Raw genomic sequence first — 19,328 nt, forward strand, 5'->3', positions numbered from 1 at the left:
CAAGGGACATCTAGTGCATAAAAGAGCAGTGTATTTGACAGGAGGAGGAGGTAAAGTAGTTGAGACTGGTGTCCCCAGTGTCTTTCAGAGGACTGGCTTTTTGGCAGAGTCTTTTGCTCAGAGAAACCATCTGGCCTGATTTCTGTAGGTGCCTTGAGACTGTAAATAAGTGCTAGTCTTCCGAGGTTCCTGCCACTCAGCCTTCCACAGCACTATGGTCAAACAGTTCTGGTCCAGTTAGCACTTGTCCACATTAAGTGGTTTTAAAGTTCACCTCAGTGACAGATTTTCAACACATTTTTAAATGATACCTTTAAGGATGAAAATTAATGTCATCTTTGTTTATTCTCAATTTCAACAAGTGTAATATGCCTTGTAAATTTTTTGCTTAGAAATATAGATCAAGCAAATTGAAAAATATGCTTTAAAATGTCTGTCTCTTTCTCTTAAGTCTTATGAAACTGCTGATAAAGCCCTGCAAAATAAACTGAAACAGTTGGCTCGACAGGCACTAGACAGGTGGGTTTGATCACTCAAGTTCTAATCCATGGATGGCACTTAGTGTTATTTAAACAGATTTATCTAAATGTGTTGTAAAGGTTGCAGTAACAAACCTCCATCTTTTAACTGTCATCTCAAACAAATCTACTTTCTACTTCTTAGTGAATTTACCTCCTCTCTCTAGTTCCCTGCTTTAAACTCAAGAAATAAATCAATAAATGTTTTTAGTTTTAGTTTAGAACAGAAAAAACTGTGATATTTGAAATGGAGGACCTCCTTTCTGTTATGTAATATCAGACTTTCAAAGAGAACTTCCAGAGAGCCTTCCATGTCTGCTAAAAATAGAAAACATGAGCATGAACTTGCTTTCAGCCATGTACATACGTCAGGTTATACAATGTGTGTAGCTCTTTTCACCTCTTAGCTGAGAGGTCAACTTTTCAATGAAGCCTGCCCTAACCATTGTTTAAAATTGAATCTCCCCCAGCAGTTGCAACCTGACTATTGTAGTATTTTTCCCATAGCTCTTATTTTCTAAGGTATGTGAGATTTACTAGCTTATTATATTTGTTGTTAATGTGTGTGTCACCTCCAGCCTTCATCCCCCAATTGTTAAGCTCTATGAAGGCAGAGATTTTTGTCTATTTTAAACAGGTGTCTATTGTAACCAAGTACCTAGCAGAGTGCCTGATATGTAATATGTGCTCAGTAGATATTTGCTAAAAAATGAATGAGTTTGCGTAAGCAAATTATATATCTTGAAAGAGTGTTGTAGACACACAAAAAATAAAAGGGTGGAAATTGCTTTTATACCTGTAGCATGAATTGTCTCTTTTTGAGGCTCTGACCTGATAGATAACTGTACCACCCCAAGCCCTTCTTTTTTTAACTGAAGTAAAATAGTCATCCCTCCTTTTCATTGTCATCTACTAACCTTGAGTTTGTTTCCTCAGATTCATGAAGATATGAGCACTTGACACACAATTGTCTTCTCTATCTTGACTTCTTTCATCTGTCAGAATCATAAGTGACTTTATTACCTGTGTGGCTAACCCATCCAATATTCTCGAGTGCACCCTAAGCAAAGGGTGGGTGAGATAGCCATGGGCTCCTATGAGGATCTTTTGAAACTTACGGATCCACTTTCTAGGAAAATGCATATGAAATTTTTTCGTATATAATTTCAGAGTGTTCTCAAGAATCCTGAGGCTCATATATGCACCTCAGGTTAAGAACTTCTATTTTTTAGCTTGTTCCTTGACAGAACAAAGTCAAAATTCTGTTGCATATCATGTGAGGCTGTCTGTGATCTAGCCCCTGGTTTCCTCTCTAGTCTCAAATCCTGCTGCCTCTCGTTTGCACTTCTCACAGGGGCAACATTCATTCTTTTGAAATTACCTGGCTGGGCACGGTGGCTCACGCGTGTAATCCCAGCACTTTGGGAGGCCAAGGTGGGCAAATCACCTGAGGTCAGGTGTTCGAGACCAGCCTGGCCAACATGGCGAAACCGTGTCTCTACTAAAAACACAAAAATTAGCCAGGTGTGGTGGTGGGCACCTATAATCCCAGCTACTCAGAAGGCTGAGGCAAGAGAATCGCTTGACTTGGGAGGCAGAGGTTGCAGTGAGCCAAGATGGTGCCACTACACTCCAGCCTGGGCAACAGAGTGAGACTCCATCTCAAAAAAAAAATTTTAAATTTAAAAAAGAAATTACCTTAACTCATTATGCTGTTTCATACTTCTGCACATTTGTACATGTTCTTCTGTCTACTTAGAATGCTTCCTCACTGCCCAGGTGAACAACTCTGCAGCTCAAGCATCGGTTCAGAGAACCCTTCTCCAACTCATCCCCACTTGGCAATTCATTAAGTGAATAACTTCTGTTGTACTTTGATTTGCATGTAATACTTTCATCCTCGCATCTTTTATTTTTGATGCAATTGTCTGTCTTTCCCTACAAAACTATGAGTACCTTAAGGGTAGGGATTGTTTTATACATTCTTTTATACCACTTACCTTACCTTGTATAGTGTCTGATTATATAATAAGTGCTCAATTAATGTTGTCAGTAGAATATTGTTTGTAAAAAATGCTTCTCTTTGGAAGTAGCTGAAGTGGTGAAATGTTGATTAGTATGTAAGAATTTTATGTACTAATTTTACTTAAGGGATGCTTGACTGGTTCTTCAAGTAAATGTTGTGTCCTGAAAAGCTTAAATGTGAGTAGAAAAGCTAGAACAGTTGTTTGTTCCTCTCTGTTATAGAGCAGAAGCACTGAGTGAGCCTTTGACCAAGCCAGTTTGTAAAATCAGGTCAACAAATGTTAAGCCAAAGCCACCTCCAGTGAGAGCACATTTTCCCCTGGGAGCTAATCCCTTCCTCGAAAGACCTCAGTCATTCATAAGTCCACAGTCATGTGATGCACAAGGACAGAGATACACAGCAGAAGAAATAGAAGTACTCAGGTAAATAAGTTTACAATTATTTGTAATGAATTTTATTAACATCTGCAGAATTTTATTTTCATTAAGTTTGCTGAATTGTATTCAGATTTTTCCTATAGTGTATTGTGCTATTATTATGTAATTATACCATCATGTAGTCACAACTTGAAATAGTTAAAATTTTAGTTCTGATATATTTTATTATTTTCATTTGTATTTTTTGAGATGGAGTCTCACTCTGTTGTTCAGGCTGGAGTGCGGTGGTGTGATCTCGGCGCACTGCAACCTCTGCCTCCTGGGCTCAAGCAATTCTCCTGCCTCAGCCTCCCAAGTAGCTGGGACTACAGGTGTGTGCCACCACACCTGACTAATTTTTTTTTTTTTTTTTTTTTTTTTTTTGTAGAGACAGGGTTTTATCATGTTGGCCAGGCTGCTGTCGAACTCCTGACCTCAGGTGATTCGCCTCCCTCAGCCTCCCAAAGTGCTGGGATTACAGGCGTGAGCCATGTGCCCAACTTTAGTTGCAATATATTTTCATATTAGCGTTTTTGCTAAACATAATACACTTTGCTGAAAATCCTAGCATTCTGTGAAATTGAGCCACTAGAGGTTAAGGAGCAAAATGTGCTATAGCAGACCACTCTTAATCTAAGGAACTTTGTAACCAGAGCCCTAATGGGGGAAAGATGTTACTTTGAAATAGGAGTCTAGGTGGTGTGCTGGCAGCTCACTCCTGCAATCCCAGCATTTTGGGAGGCAGAGGGAGCAGATCACTTGAGCTCAGGAGTTTGAGACCAGCCTGGGCAACATGCCAAAAGCCCATCTCTACTAAAAATACAAAAAAATAGCTGGGTATGATGGTGTGCGCCTGTAATCCCAGCTACTTGCGAGGGTCACTTGAGCCCAGGGGATGGAGATTGCAAAGCTGAGATCACGCCACTGCGCTCCAGCCTGGGCAACAGAGGGCGATCCTGTCTCAAAGAAAAAAAAATGCATATATATGTGTGTGTTTGTGTGTGTGTGTATAAAGTTTTGCTTTAAAAGGTTTTACATGCACCAAAAAGAAAAAAAGAATATATGACAGAAACCTCATTGCAAAGCCTAAACTATGTACCATATGGCTCTTTACAGAAAACATTTGCCAACCCCTCATCTAGGCAGCCAGCTTAGTGTGTCTGAAAGCAGTCTCAGAGGATATTAAAAATGTAAAACACGGCTACTCTGGGCACACTGCCTATGGAGTAGCCCTGCTCCACAAGGAGCAGTACAAAAAAAAATGAAATGTAAAACACAATAATGTGGAAATTCTTGATTGCTCTCTGAACCAGTGTAGATAGGGTAAGTCTCTGAGCCAGGGTGGCTTTTTTAAAGTGAGCACTGCAGAAAGTTCAGTCTGCTTAGAGCTGTGTAAGTCACGTAGGTGTTCATCTTTTTATTTTCTAACATTGAGCTGAAAGGGCTTCTGCCTAGGTAGCAGCCATCTGAGAGCATTCTTCTTTCCTTTCCTGCTGAAGATTTTAATTGTACTCCTGCTAATCTGTCCCTTTGTCTAGGAAAAATTGCCTGTGCACCAACACAACAATGCAGGACAAAGAAGCATAGTTTTGAAGCTAAAAACTAAATTAATAACAGTCCAACACTTTTCCATATGCCACCTTCACATGTTTGAAATTCCGTACTACACCAAAACAACTCTGTATTCCACCTAACAAAATGCAGCTAGCCTTCATGCGAGTGAAAAGTTTTCATCATCTTTCCAAAATAAGGCTGTACATAGTCTCAACAATCATTTCATCTATTCCTGGCTATATTAAGTAGTCCTCAGATTTCCTGACTATTGTTACCTAAAGACTAAATTCTGAAGTTACTCTCTGCAACTTCTTGTAAATAGAATAAGGGAGAGAAATAAATACAAAAAGGAAATAGTTAATATAGATAAACAAGAATATACACAAAATAAGGAGAATGCAAAGCTACTACAAACCTTATTTCTTTAATTTGTCAGTAGACCATAGCTGATATCTATGACACTTCCTTCCTCCACTACCCATTTCATATCCTCCTAACCAGAAAATGTGAAGAGCATATATTTCAGAATTGTAAATGTCATGTTTTTTAATTCCAAAATAACTTAAGCAATTTATTCCTCCCTTTAGGCTTAGGATAGAATTGGTTTTGTGTCTTGGTGTCAAGGACACTTTCATTACCTCTTGAATAGTCTTGTCTTCTTGTGGGTATTAGCCTTAAAAGAATATTCTTACTGATTTGAATTATTTTCTGATATTCAATTGTGTTATGAAAATATTGTCCAAAGATATATCAACAACATGAAGTTGTCAGTTTAATTTTAATATAGTATCATACCTTGTCATTTAAATTTTAAAGAGTTGAAATAAGATTGGCAATTAAGGTAAACTTGAACATTTAGGGTTTTTTTTCTCGTGTTTGATAGGACAACATCAAAAATAAATGGTATAGAATATGTTCCTTTCATGAATGTTGACCTGAGAGAACGTTTTGCCTATCCAATGCCTTTCTGGTAAGTAAGCACTGTTGCAGTTTTTAATTCCAATATTTTGACTTTTCAGTACTTTGACGTTCAATTTAATAGCCTTGAAATTAAAAATTTTAATAAACAAATTTGTTGGAATAGAGGAGTGGCTGTGGGAAAGGGGTAGGGCAACATAGCAAGAGCAGTTTTGATAATTACCCAGTCATGAGGACATGAGGATCTCCTTTTGCCTAATATTATTTCTGTAGTGTCTAGCACAGTACCTGCTGTAAAGTAAGTACTCAGTAAATATTTGTCCAAGCAGTGGTTGAATCACAACAGAAATTCTAACACTCAGTAAAGAAACTGAATGGAAAAGGGAAATGGGATGACATCATTGTTTACTAAGAAGATCCAATTCAAGCAAAGGCTATTTATGAGAGGATTAGTTAGCACAGCCTTCCAGGACAATGGCAGCTTATGTCTACAACCTTAAAAATATTGCTTGGTTCAGGACTCTGAGCTTCTAGTCATCATAAGGAAATCAACAGTCAAAGATGTACATAATAAGGACACTCGTCAAAGCATCTGTTATAGCAAAAAATTATTGAAACAGACTAGCAGTATGGGAATGATTAAATAATGGTACATCTATACAGTCAAATATTATACTACTCAAAATAAGTCTTTTAAAACTGTACGAAAAAATGTTCCCATTACAGAAATTAAAAAGAAAATTATATAATATCCCAATTTTTTTTCTTTTTTTTTTTTTCTTTTTTTTGAGATAGGGTCTTACTCCTGTTGCCTAGGCTGGAGTGCAAAGATGTGATCATGACTCACTGCAGCCTTGACTTCTCAGGCTCAGATGATTCTCCCACCTCATCCTCCTAAATGGCTGGGACCACGGGCACACACCACCACGCCCTGCTAATTTTTGTATTTTTGGTAGAAACGAGATTTCACCATTCAGCCAGGCTGGTCTTGAACTCCTGACTTCAAGTGATTTATCTGCCTCGGCCTCCCAGAGTGCTGGGATTACAGATGTGAGCCACTGTGCCTGACCCTTATTTTTCTTTTCGTGTATTTATAGATGCATAGAAAAAAATGATACGGAGAAATATACCCAAATATTTACAGTGGTTATGTGTAGGTAACAAAATTGTATGATTTAACTTCTTTTAGTACTTTTTTATTTTTCAAAATTTCTCCAATGAGCGTGTTTATTATTAGAAAAAAAAAAAAGCTGGATGCTTACTATATAGAATATGAAGGCTCTGTGAAGAACAAAAGGGCTGCTGTTTATTTTCTACTGTTTTGCTGTTCTTGAATGACCAAGGGTTAGGTATCACAAAGCCAGTTAACATTTTTTTTTCACTCAGGCAGCTGTGTGATGCTAGTAACTGATTGGGATCAAAGGAATTTTTATATCTGAGAAACTTTGCAGCATTAATGTTCAGGGCAAGATTCTAGAGCCAGACTTCCTAGCCTCAAATCTTGTGTAACACTGGGCAATTTGTTAAATCTGTCTCAGTTTTTTGCCTGTAAAATGGGGATAATAATAGAAACTACCTCATAATGGTACTGTGAGTTAATAAAATGTAAAACCCTGAGAATGGTGCTGTTATGTAGCAAGCACTATATAATAAAGGTTAACTGCTAGAAAAATCATTTTGTTACTTAGTTATATAACAATTTGGCTGTATATTTCAAATACTTTAATGTTTTTTATACCTCTTTGACCAGTAATTTTACTTCAGGAATCCAGTTGTAAGGAACTATTTAGAGATATACTCAAAAATTCGTATGAAAGTGATTTATCATTGTTGTTACAATTGTGAAAATGAATCAGTTGTTCTAGTATCTCCTTGACAATATTCAAATAGAGATGTAAACTTATTTCTTTTTGCAACAAATTAAGGTAAATCATATTTTTAATGCTTATACAACGCAGTGTCTGTAAGAAAAATGTTATGTAGCCATAAACAATCAAGTTTTCAAGGAATGTGATAATACAGGAAAATGCACATAATTGGAAAAGTAAAATATGTAGCCATACAGACTGCCTTAATTTAGGTAGAGCACTTGTCACAGTTGGAATTTTTCTTTTTTTTTTTTCTTTAAGGTGTTTACTTGCTTAATGCTTGTCTACTATTCTGGCATATAAACTTCATAAGAACAGAGACCATGTCTGTTTTAATTAAGTTGCACCCCAGTGCCTACCACAGTATCTGGTGTATAGTAGATACTCAATAAATAGTTCTTGAAGTAGTTAAATTGGGAGAAAAACAAGAATAAATACTAAAATTACTATTCTAAGTGGCAAGATATTTTCTTATTTTTTAGATTATTTTACTGTAGGAATAATCAGAAGAAAAAGCAACAGTAAATGTTTTTAAGTTGGGATAACAGATTGTCAGGAAAAGGCTCCAGAATTTATTAATGGTTTTCTTGCACTAGAGAGATTGAATTATTTTTTTAAATTGTTTCTATTGTGGTCATGTATTTTAAAATTATAAAATAATCATTATTGAATAAATATTTTAATTGTAAAATTTTTTTATTTTTTGAGATGGAGTCTCACTCTGTCACTCAGGCTAGAGTGCAGTGGTGCGATCTCAGCTCACTGCAACCTCTGCCTCCCAGGTTCAAGAGATTCTCCTGCCTCAGCCTCCCAAGGAACTGGGATTACAGACGCCCACCACACACCTGACTAATTTTGTATTTTTGGTAGAGAATGGGTTTCACCATGTTGTCTAGACTGGTCTCGAACTCCTCACCTCAAGTGATCTGCCCACCTCAGCCTCCCTAAGTGCTGGGATTACAGGCATGAGCCACCGCACCTGGCTGTAAAATATTTTAATATTTTTAAGTTCTAAGGAAAAGAAACCTTGAATTTAATAATCCTCTGGTGACTTGAGAGAACAAATATTATGGAATCTTGGATTTATGCTGAAATATGATTCATATGACAGGTTAATAATAGATTATGAATTTGAATTTGCCTTAATTTTTTCTCCTCAAAATTTTTGACAGCTGTCTTCAAACTCTTCTGAATTCAGTTAGCTCACTTTCTGTTTACAGTTAGCTCCTGATATACAGGTACCAAAATGTTACCTGGAATACTAGTGGTTCTGTGAGATGATAATAAAAAATGTTTGAGATATGTTATATGCCATATTCTGCTCTAAGACATTACAATAAACATTGGCTTATTAAAAGTCTAGAGGTGCCCTTCAATGAAAAAACTAATACTTTAACCAGGAGTTTGTAGGTCATACTTGACCACAAAATCCTCTTTTCTCCCAGTATCTGTCAGCATTCTTTGAAGAAAAAAAAAGTTATGTCTATGCCAGTTTGCATATTATATGCTTTCTATTACTAAGAGATCTTTTGAAAACCAAGGATTTGTTGCTCCTGCTCTAGAAAGGGTTTGGGGATGGTTGGGCCTGGTGGCTCATGTCTGTAATACCAGCACTCTGGTATTTACTTCAGAAAGGCTGGTATCAGCTTTGGCTGGAGGATCATTTAAGCACAGAAGTTCTAGACCAGCCTGGGCAACATATGGAGACCTCAACTGTTTTTTTTTAAAAAAAAAAAAAAAAGATTTAGGGAAGGGGGGAAAGGTAGATGTTTCCCCTTGGTGTACACATCAGTTTTAGAGAAATACTGTAACACACAGTGAGTAGAGGGTAATGGGTAAGAATGGTGGATTTGGCACCAGAGACCTGGATTCAGATGCCAGTTCTGCTATTTCTTAGGTGTCTGACCTTGGTAAGTCATTAATCACTTTAAGCTATTTCCAAAAATAATTCCTTTAATAGAATTGTTTTAAGAATTAAGTAGATTATGTATATCTGGCACGTGGTTAGTATTCATTCACTAAATTAGCTGCACTCATTATTAGCCTTGCCAGTTGGAGTTTGTAAAGAACCAGCTTTGAATCTTTAGCTTCCTAGGTCCTTTTGAATGAATCAGCTTGTACTGTTGTTAATGGTTTCATTTTATTGCTGAATTTCTTAAATACAGTTATGCTAAATTTAAAAAATTACATTCTTAAATATAAATGAAGATAAGATGTTCTTCTGTTTTCAATTATTTAGGTATATTTTTTGATTGGAGGAGATGGTCAGGTTGACTGGACTCTTATAAAGAGCCAGATTTGACCAGAAGGTTATTTTAGGATGATATAGTACTGCTATAATCACTAGACCAAAAAAAAAAAAAAAAAATTCTCTAGGAAATTTAATTTTGACCTTGAGTCATCTTTTAAGATTAATTTTTTTATTTTAATTTTTATTATTACCTCAGTGATAGATGGGGCAAGCTACCGTTATCACCTAAACAGAAAACTACATTTTCCAAGTGGGTACGACCAGAAGACCTCACCAACAATCCTACAATGATATATACTGTGTCCAGTTTTAGCATAAAGCAGGTGAGCATTTATTTTGTATGATTTTATAGAAAAGTCAGCATTTTAAAGTAATTTGTGTATAGATTTGAGTTTTTTCTTAGATTTTTATTATATATTCAGGCACACAAGTGTAATTGGAAAAATTGTTCATTCTACACATTTCGACTGAAACATGCTGAGATAATATAAGTATAAATCACTGTTTTGAGTGATTACAGATTTTTTTGTGGACTGTGTTTATCATTGTGTACCTGTAAATGCAAAACTTGAGAATCTGAATTTCACCTTTGATAAAGGATAGCAATAGAAGGATATTTAATTATTTGAGTAATTATTCAAAATCAATTTTTTTGAAATACATTATTTAATTTTTTGTAGGATTTATTAGAATAAAATGTATGAGTCGGCAGTATCGTGTTTCTATTTGTTACTTTCCTGTTCAAATAATAGCCAAGAAAATATTTAGTACACATTGTAACACTATTCAAAATAACAAAAACATGGAATCAACCTAAATGCCCGTCAGTGACAGATTGGATGAAGAAAATGTGGTACATATACACCATGGAATACTGTGCAGCCATAAGAGAACGAGATGTCTTTTGTAGGAACATGGATGGAGCTGGAGGCCATTATCCTTAGCACACTAACGCAAAACAGAAAACCAAATACTGAATGTTCTCACTTATAAGTGGGAGCTAAATTATGAGAACAGCTTAAAAGAAAGGAACAGCAGACACTGGGTTCTACTTGAGCGTGGAGGATAGGAGGAGGGAGAGGAGCAGAAAAAATAACTGTTGGGTACTGGGCTAATAGCTGGGTGTTGAGATAATATGTACAACAAACACCTGTGACACAAGTTCACCTGTTACCTTCCACGTGTACTCTGAACCTAAAGTAAAAGTTTTAAAAAAGGTTATTTAGTATAAAAAGTAGGTACTTGGGGCAATGTACATATATTGCGGTAATGTTGAAATCACATGAATGAATATGAATATGTTAATTATTATTAACAGACAATAGTATCGGATTGCTCCTTTGTGGCATCACTGGCCATCAGTGCAGCTTATGAAAGACGTTTTAATAAGAAGTTAATTACCAGGTAAAAATGTGTCTCTACCTCTTTTTGTGTTGTAATTGTCCCTTAACTAGAAATGTAAAACTTAAGCCTTATCTGTATAGAAAGGGGAGAGGGCATATTGTTCAGAATATGGCCCTTCTGTAGAAATTAAGCAGATGATTTATGAATGTGGAAAGATAGGCTAAAACAGTCTAAGAACCTATACACATGTAGTTAATATATATGGAATTAATATGTTTTGAAATAAATGAAATTGATCAGAGTAAAATCATGTCATATTGATAATACTTTATAGTTGGACTGTTAAGTGAAGTAGTCACTAGCCACATGTGGCTATAGACACTTGAAATGGATTAGTCTGAATTAAGATAGATGTACTGCAAGTGTAAAATGCATGAGATTTTGAAAACTTAGAACAAAAAAATGCAAAATTGCAAAATAGCTCAAATTTTTGTGTTGATTATATGTTAAAATCATATTTTGATTTGTGATTAAATAAAACATTAAAATTGGTTTTACTTTTTTCTTTCTTTCTTTTTTTTTTTGAGACGGAGTTTCGCTCTCGTTGCCCAGGCTGGAGTGCAATGGCACGATCTCGGCTCACCACAACCTCCGCCTACTGGGTTCAAGCGATTCTCCTACCTCAGCCTCCTGAGTAGCCGGGACTACGTTTTACCTTTTTAACTTTTAATGTGGTTACTGGAAAATATAACATATTTCTGTTGGCTTGAACTGCTTTAGAATGTATTAAAATGTTTCAGAAATACTTTTTCAGTTTTTAAAAGATACATTAACTTAAAATCGTTCATTGCAAAAATTAAGCATTATAATTTTTTCATTCAACTTTTCCTGAGTGGTTTTTGTGTGTTAAGTGCTAAGAGTACAAAGATGAATTAGATGCAGTCCTTAGTTTCAACTATTTGCCATATAAGTGGTCCAAATGTATTTTAAAAGAAAATTGATACTGATAGTTATTGAAGTATGTTATTGTATAATTTTATGTAACTTTATGTCAAGTTGTATCTACTTGTCTTAGTTGTGGTTAATTGAAGCCATCTTTACTTCTTAGGGCCAGTGATAAAAGATTATTTTAACTGGCTTAAATATATACACTTAATAGATGATTTATTAGGGTATATAAGTTAACATTGAGCACTTTTCAGAATATTTTGAAATTTATGTCCACTTTGTGATCTCAGAAAATTATTTACTAACAGTAAATAAGCACTTTGATTAGGCTGTAGTTCATTTTCTAGGCCTATTGTAGGAAAATATTCTCCTGTTTGTTTTTATGAAATTGCCAAGATGGTAGTATATGCCTGAATGAAATGTCCTGTATAGTAGTTGATATTGAATGCTAATGTTGGTATTTTAATATTTATTTTTCTTACAAAAGCATAATTTACCCTCAAAACAAGGATGGCGAACCAGAGTACAATCCATGTGGGAAGTACATGGTAAAACTTCACCTCAATGGTGTCCCAAGAAAGGTGAATAATTTCTCTCCCCACTCCCATCCTTTGTCTCTGTCCCTTCCCTACCTTTTAATCTTGAGTGAAATCATTAAGAAATGTCATCTATTTAAACACTTTAAAAGTTAGAGTCTGTCATATTATATATTACGACCAGTAGCATCATGTGTTAATAATTAAAAATTAATTAAAACCATGGCAAGTATAAACTTGTTTTTTAAATGGTTTCAAGAAAATGTATACAGTTTCAAAAAGTAACATTGAACTAAGGATTGCTAATGCTTAAAATAAATTTTCATCTGATAGTTCATGTGATTGTTTTGATTAAAAGGAAATCAGACAAACTAAATCTGTTAGATCAGAAGAGTGTATATGTAGTCATAACTTGAGATGTAACAAGCCTTTGAAATTATTTCCTTTTAAATATATATGCATAATTTTAATTTACACTAATTTCTTTAAGGAAGGACTCTGAACTCTGTTACAAGGGCCTTGCATTGTTAAGGTTCTCCACCACCTGTCCGTGCTGAGATCCGTGCAGCAACATCAGCATCACCTGGGAGCTTGTTAGTTTTTCAGAATTTCAGGCTTCGCCCCAGACTTACTGAATCAGAATCTGCATTTCACCTAGATCCCCTGGTGATCCAGTCTGAAAATCATTGCTCTGTAGTTCAGTAATACTCAAATTTTAGTATGCACAGAATCACCTGGCAGGTGATTATCTGTTATTAAAACACAGGTTTCTGGACCTTATGCCCAGAGTTTCTGATTCAGGAGGTCTGAGATGAGATCAAAATTTGCATTTCTAACAAGATCCCAGGATGCTGATGTTGTTGACTAGAACACTCTCTGAGAGCCATTTTACCTGATTACTTAGTAAAGAAAATTATTGAGAATAATTTTACTGAACTATAATTCTTGAACTCTAGTTTAAAGAATCTTTAAAGATGTATTGCATAATCTTCCTATTGGTATTAAATCAAAATTCTTCTTATCCTCATATCTCATAGGTCACTTTTTTTTTTTTTTAAACGGGGTCTCACTCTGTCACCCAGGCTGGAGTGCGGTGGCACAATCTTAGCTCATTGCAGCCTCTGCCTCCTGGGTTCAAGTGATTCTCCTGCCTCAGCCTCCCGAGTAGCTGGGATTACAGGCACCCACCACCACTCCCGGCTAATTTTTTGTCTTTTTAGTAGAGACGGGGTTTCACCATGTTAGGCAGGATGATCTTGATCTCCTGGCCTCGTGGTCCACCCACCTCGGCCTCCCAAAGTGCTGGGATTACAGGCGTGAGCCACCGCGCCCAGCCTCAGATCACTTTTTAATATGAGTTAGATACTGTATCCGTGATTACTTCCTCTGTTACTTATGTGTATTTTCTAGCGGTAATGTTCTACTTTTACAACTATACATGAGTCTTTTTACAGGTTTAGGATAAAATGATAATAGTACTGTTATTTAATAGTGAGGCCCTTTTGTAATTATTTTAAATGTACATTTCTAGAATATCTCATATAGGTTGAGTATCCCTTATCCGAAATGCTTGGGATCAGAAGTGTTTTGCATTTTGGATTTTAACAGATTTTTGAATATTTGCAGAATACCTACAGGTTGAACATCTCTAATCTGAAAATCCAAAACACTCCAGTAAATATTTCCTTTGAGCATCATGTCAGTGATCAAGAAGTTTTGGATTTTGGAGCATTTCAAATTTTAGATTTTTTATTTCAGATGCTCAACCTTTTAATTTCAGTGACAGTTACATGACATTTAATCAGTTGATTCAAGGTTATCTGACAGATCAGCTTATAAAATTGAAGAAAGACATAATATTAAAAAGAACATTTTATAATTGGTATGATTCTAGAAACATTACCTTAATAGCCGTCGGCATATTGTGCCTTATATTTTATCAGTATGAAAGATGTGTTCTTGTTTCTTGATAGAAAGGATTTTAAGATATTTTGTGCACCTAACAAGGTTAATGTTCTTTTTCTCCAGGTGATAATTGATGACCAGTTACCAGTTGATCACAAGGGAGAATTGCTCTGTTCTTATTCCAACAACAAAAGTGAATTATGGGTTTCTCTCATAGAAAAAGCATACATGAAAGTCATGGGAGGATATGATTTTCCAGGATCCAACTCCGTAAGTAATAGATAAGACAATCCAGACATAGATTTATGCTATCTAATGTAACTATTTTAAATTTGAAAAATTCTAGATGGTCTTTTTGTTCGTAGGGAAAGAGATCAGATTATCAACCCCTGAAGAAGGATGACCAGTCCCCGTATTATGGGGATATATGTATATTTTCTTGTGTATCTGGGAAAGCCTAAACCGTGTCTGCTTTTACGTTGGGATACAAGGCCAATTATAGATACAGTGTACCTTTCCATAGCAGTCTGTTTAGATCAAATGGATGTGTCATATTGTCATGTATATTTTTATTTGTAATTCAGGTTCAAAGAGTTACTTGTTTTATCCAACCTTAACAGAACTTAACCTGTAAGATTGAGATGTCTGCCAGTGACCTTTTGTTGCATGAGGTCAACTAGACTTGAGCCAGAAGGAAATTAGTCAGATTGGCATGACTTTAAATTCTTACAATAACCAGCCTGTGGCCTTAGAAAATGTATTTAACCTTTCTTAGCCTCTTCATGTATCCATAATATAAGGATAATATCCACCTCTTGTCTTAAAGTCATAAAGATGAAAATTGCATCTTTATTCCAAAAGTAAAATGAAGTAACGTATGCAAATCACCCATCATTTGTAAGTGATTAGTTTCCCTGCCAAACCAGGTGTCCTTGACTTTTCCGGTTCTTTTTTTTATGCCCCCAGTTCTAATGCTAGGCAAAGAATATATAGGTCATAATTAAATGCAATAGGATGTTACAGTTTTTCTCTTCCCAGCCTATACTTTCAGTTGCTCTATCCTTCACATACTTTTAGTTTAGCTTTCTAATTGTTGCTTACTCAGTGAAGTTTAGGTAGAGAAAGAATGGGAATGTATGTAAAACATGAGAAGCATCATTGCAAGAACTCACTAAAGGACTCGTGACTGCATCATTGAAGGAGTTTTTTTCTGTTACGTGTCTTTTTATCATATTCACCTGTAAAATAGTTTTTTATGCAGGAAGAGCAACAAAGATTGTAGGGAAAAATACGCATGTTCAAATTCAGGTAGGAATTTGAGTTAAATAAGAAATATATTACTGGTCGAAAACATCTACCTTCTGATTTATTTCTACCAAAATCATTGTGCCAAATCAGCAAGATATAATAGCTGCTCTGGGGGTTTAAGAACTTGAAAATGACACTGGCAGTCCTGAAATGTGTTTCTGTTGCAGAATATTGATCTTCATGCACTGACTGGCTGGATACCAGAAAGAATTGCTATGCATTCAGATAGCCAAACTTTCAGTAAGGATAATTCTTTCAGAATGCTTTATCAAAGGTAAACATTTTTCTTTGTTTTATGTGTGTGGTAAATGTGGCCGTTTAAAAACATCATGCCAGCTGGGCGTGGTGGGTCACACCTGTAATCCCAGCACTTTGAGAGGCCAAGGCGGGCGGATCACCTGAAGTTGGGAGTTTGAGACCAGACTGACCAACATGGAGAAACCCCATCTCTACTAAAAATATAAAATTAGCCAGGTGTGGTGGTGGCACCTGTAATCCCAGCTACTCAGGAGGCTGAGGCAGGAGAATCGCTTGAACCCAGGAGGCAGAGGTTGTGGTGAGCAGAGATCGCACCATTGCACCCCAGCCTGGGCAATAAGAGCAAAATTCCATTTGAAAAATAAATAAAAATTTAAAAAATAAGAACATCACGGCTTATTTAGAATAGAGATTGCAGAAGCTGTTGTTTTTAGTTATTAAGGAAATTGTTTTTAAAATAGACTTCACATTTTGTACTTCCTATAGTCAGTCCTCAGTTATCTTCCCTTAATAGTTATAGTTAATCCAAATTGTAGATAGTCCAAAATATTTGAATATGTAATATGGAAAAATTATTTTAGATTTACTAATTAGTTACCAAGTTGAGGGAAAGTGAGAAAAGAGAAGTCTGAGAAGTTAAGCCTTAAATGGATAATCCGTATCCATTTAAGGGACTGGAAATTTGTCTAAACAGTAATAACCGTTCAGTTGCAAAACTAGAAAGCTCAGTACCTTATTGGGAAATGCCTTTGGTATTTCATGTCTTTATTTTTGATTGCACTTGAAATTTAGCATTTGTTTTCCTTCTTTGGTAGGTTTCTACTTTGGAATTAAGTTGCCAGAAACTTAAAAAAAAAAAAAAAGAGAAATGTGATCATTTATTTTACATACTGTGCATTAGAAATGTACTTCTTTTTGAAAATTCTTTGGGGGTGGGAACAGCCCATTTTCATGTAAGCCATTAGACTAAAAGATAAAATGGTGTGATCTTAGTATTACAAATGTGTTTTACTTTAATTAAGTGTCTTTGGGGTTCATTCCAGATTTCACAAAGGAGATGTCCTCATCACTGCGTCAACTGGAATGATGACAGAAGCTGAAGGAGAGAAGTGGGGTCTGGTTCCCACACATGCATATGCTGTTTTGGATATTAGAGAGTTCAAGGTTTTGCCTTAAATTTTTTTCTTTTATTTTTCCTGTTGGATAAGACATTGCAGGGATCCCAGATAATTTATCAGACTTTTGAATACTGACAAATCAAGGTTAAAGTGGAGTTTATAAACCATTTCACCTACTACATTAAACAACTTGATCTCTACCATTGGAAATTATGAAATTAAAAGGTGGGAAAGGAAATCACAGGGATGGCACAGATACTGATGACAGAACAGAAACGCTGTTACACCTCTTTGTCTTTTCCATAAAACCAGCAGTTTTGAGGTGGAATATATAGCTCCCAAGATTACACACTGCGTCTTGGTGTTTGGATCAATCACATTGTTAAGCTCTAAAGCAGTGGTCGCCAACCTTTTTGACATCAGGGATCCGTTTTGTGGAAGACAGTTTTTCCACAGACGGAGGGGTGGGTGGGAGCATGGTTTTAGGATAAAACTGTTTATCTCAGATCATCAGGCATTAGATTCTCATAAGGAGAACACAGCCTAGCTCCCTCACATGCACAGTTCACAATAGGGTTCACACTCCTGTGAGAATCTAATGCCACACTGATCTGACAGGAGGCAGAGCTCAGGCTGTAATGCTCACTTGCCCACTGCTCACCTCCTGCTGTGCGGCCCAGTTCCTAAGAGGCCATGGACCAGTACCCATAGTAGACACTAAATAAATACTTATGAAAGTGGGCCAGGCATGGTGGCTTATATTTGTAATCCCAATACTTTGGTAAGCTGATACAGAAGGATTTCTTGAGGCCAGGAGTTGAAGACCAGCCTGGGCAACATAGTAAGACCCCATCTCTCCAAAAAATTTAAAAATTAGCTGGGCATGGTGGCATATGTCTGTAATTCCAGCTGCTGAAGAGACTGAGGTGGGAAGATTGCTTGAGCACAGAAGATCAAGGCTGTGTTGAGCCTTGATCACACCACTGCACTTCAGCCAGAGTGATAGAGACCCTGTCTGAAAAAATAAAAAATTGTGAAAGAGGAAGAAAATAGGAAGATAACTGGGCGTAAGATACATGCCATTGTGTTTGTGTGAGCAAGTATTTTTCTTCCTAGAAGCCCTTGCATGCTGTCAGGCCTTTCAGACAGACCCTGTTTCTGCAATATCTGGTTAAAATATTTGACTTCATTACTTCTGAGGTTGTTGTTATTTTTAACTGAAAAATGGATTGGTTCTATGGATTAGAAAATACAAAGATTATTAAAGAAGTACTATTTCTTAATGAAGGACCCTTAATACCAGAACGAATAGAAGTAGTGATCAGTCAGCAATAACAGAACACTACTATGTGTTAATTAGAGTTGTTTGCTTATGTATGGCACATGGAATTACAGTCACGTGTTGCTTAATGATGAGTATACATTCTTTTTTTTTTTTTTTTTTTTTGAGACGGAGTCTCGCTCTGTCGCCTGGGCTGGAGTGCAGTGGCCGGATCTCAGCTCACTGCAAGCTCCGCCTCCCGGGTTCACGCCATTCTCCTAGCCTCAGCCTCCCCAGTAGATGGGACTACAGGCGCCCGCCACCTCGCCCGGCTAGTTTTTTGTATTTTTTAGTAGAGACGGGGTTTCACGGTGTTAGCCAGGATGGTCTCGATCTCCTGCCCTCGTGATCCGCCCGTCTCGGCCTCCCAAAGTGCTGGGATTACAGGCTTGAGCCACCGTGCCTGGCCGCAATGATGAGTATACATTCTAAGGAACGCATCGTTAGGTGATTTTGTTGTGGCATGAATATCATAAAATGTGCTTACACAAACCTAGATGGTACAGCCTGCTATACACCCAAGCTCTGTGGTATAGCCTAGTACTCCTAGACTACAAACCTGTACAGCATGTTATTGTATTGAATAGTGTAGACAATTGTAACAGCTTGGTATTTGTATATCTAAACATAGAAAAATCACAGTAAAAAGACAGTATATAAGATTTTGTTAAATGATACACCTGTATAGGGCACTTACATGAATGGAGCTTGCAGGACTGGAAGTTGCTTTGGGTAAGTGAGTGACTGGTGAGTGAAGCCTAGGACATTGCTGACACTCCTGTAGACTTTATGAACACTGGACATATAGACTTTATAAAAATATTTTTTTCTTCAATAATGAATTGTTCTAAGCCAAATTCATCAGTGGTGGTTGTATACCAACTTTAGTGATACAAATGTTATTAATAAGTTCTGATTAACCCACTACCATCGGAGCAGCCCAATAAATTAACCTTGGCTTACTGTAATTTTTTACTTTATAAACTTTAAATTTTTTTTAACTTTCTGGCTCTGTAATAACAACTAGCTGAAAACACAA

The 19,328-nt window shown here is 36.3% G+C and overlaps 1 protein-coding gene across 2 annotated transcripts in view; it reads left to right on the forward strand.

Annotated features, from left to right (window-relative positions):
* Nucleotides 1–19,328, forward strand: part of CAPN7 (calpain 7) — a 45,986-nt gene that overhangs the window by 11,825 nt on the left and 14,833 nt on the right. For both annotated transcript variants that reach the window (XM_009201745.3, XM_003895132.4), the window contains exons 4-12: nt 452–519; nt 2,766–2,966; nt 5,398–5,484; nt 9,748–9,874; nt 10,870–10,955; nt 12,331–12,424; nt 14,408–14,554; nt 15,760–15,866; nt 16,894–17,014. In XM_009201745.3, coding sequence (XP_009200009.1) covers nt 452–519; nt 2,766–2,966; nt 5,398–5,484; nt 9,748–9,874; nt 10,870–10,955; nt 12,331–12,424; nt 14,408–14,554; nt 15,760–15,866; nt 16,894–17,014 — 1,038 coding nt within the window. The remainder of the gene's footprint in view (nt 1–451; nt 520–2,765; nt 2,967–5,397; nt 5,485–9,747; nt 9,875–10,869; nt 10,956–12,330; nt 12,425–14,407; nt 14,555–15,759; nt 15,867–16,893; nt 17,015–19,328) is intronic.

The sequence above is a fragment of the Papio anubis genome, chromosome 2 (assembly GCF_008728515.1).
Source record: "Papio anubis isolate 15944 chromosome 2, Panubis1.0, whole genome shotgun sequence".
Lineage (NCBI taxonomy): Eukaryota > Metazoa > Chordata > Mammalia > Primates > Cercopithecidae > Papio > Papio anubis.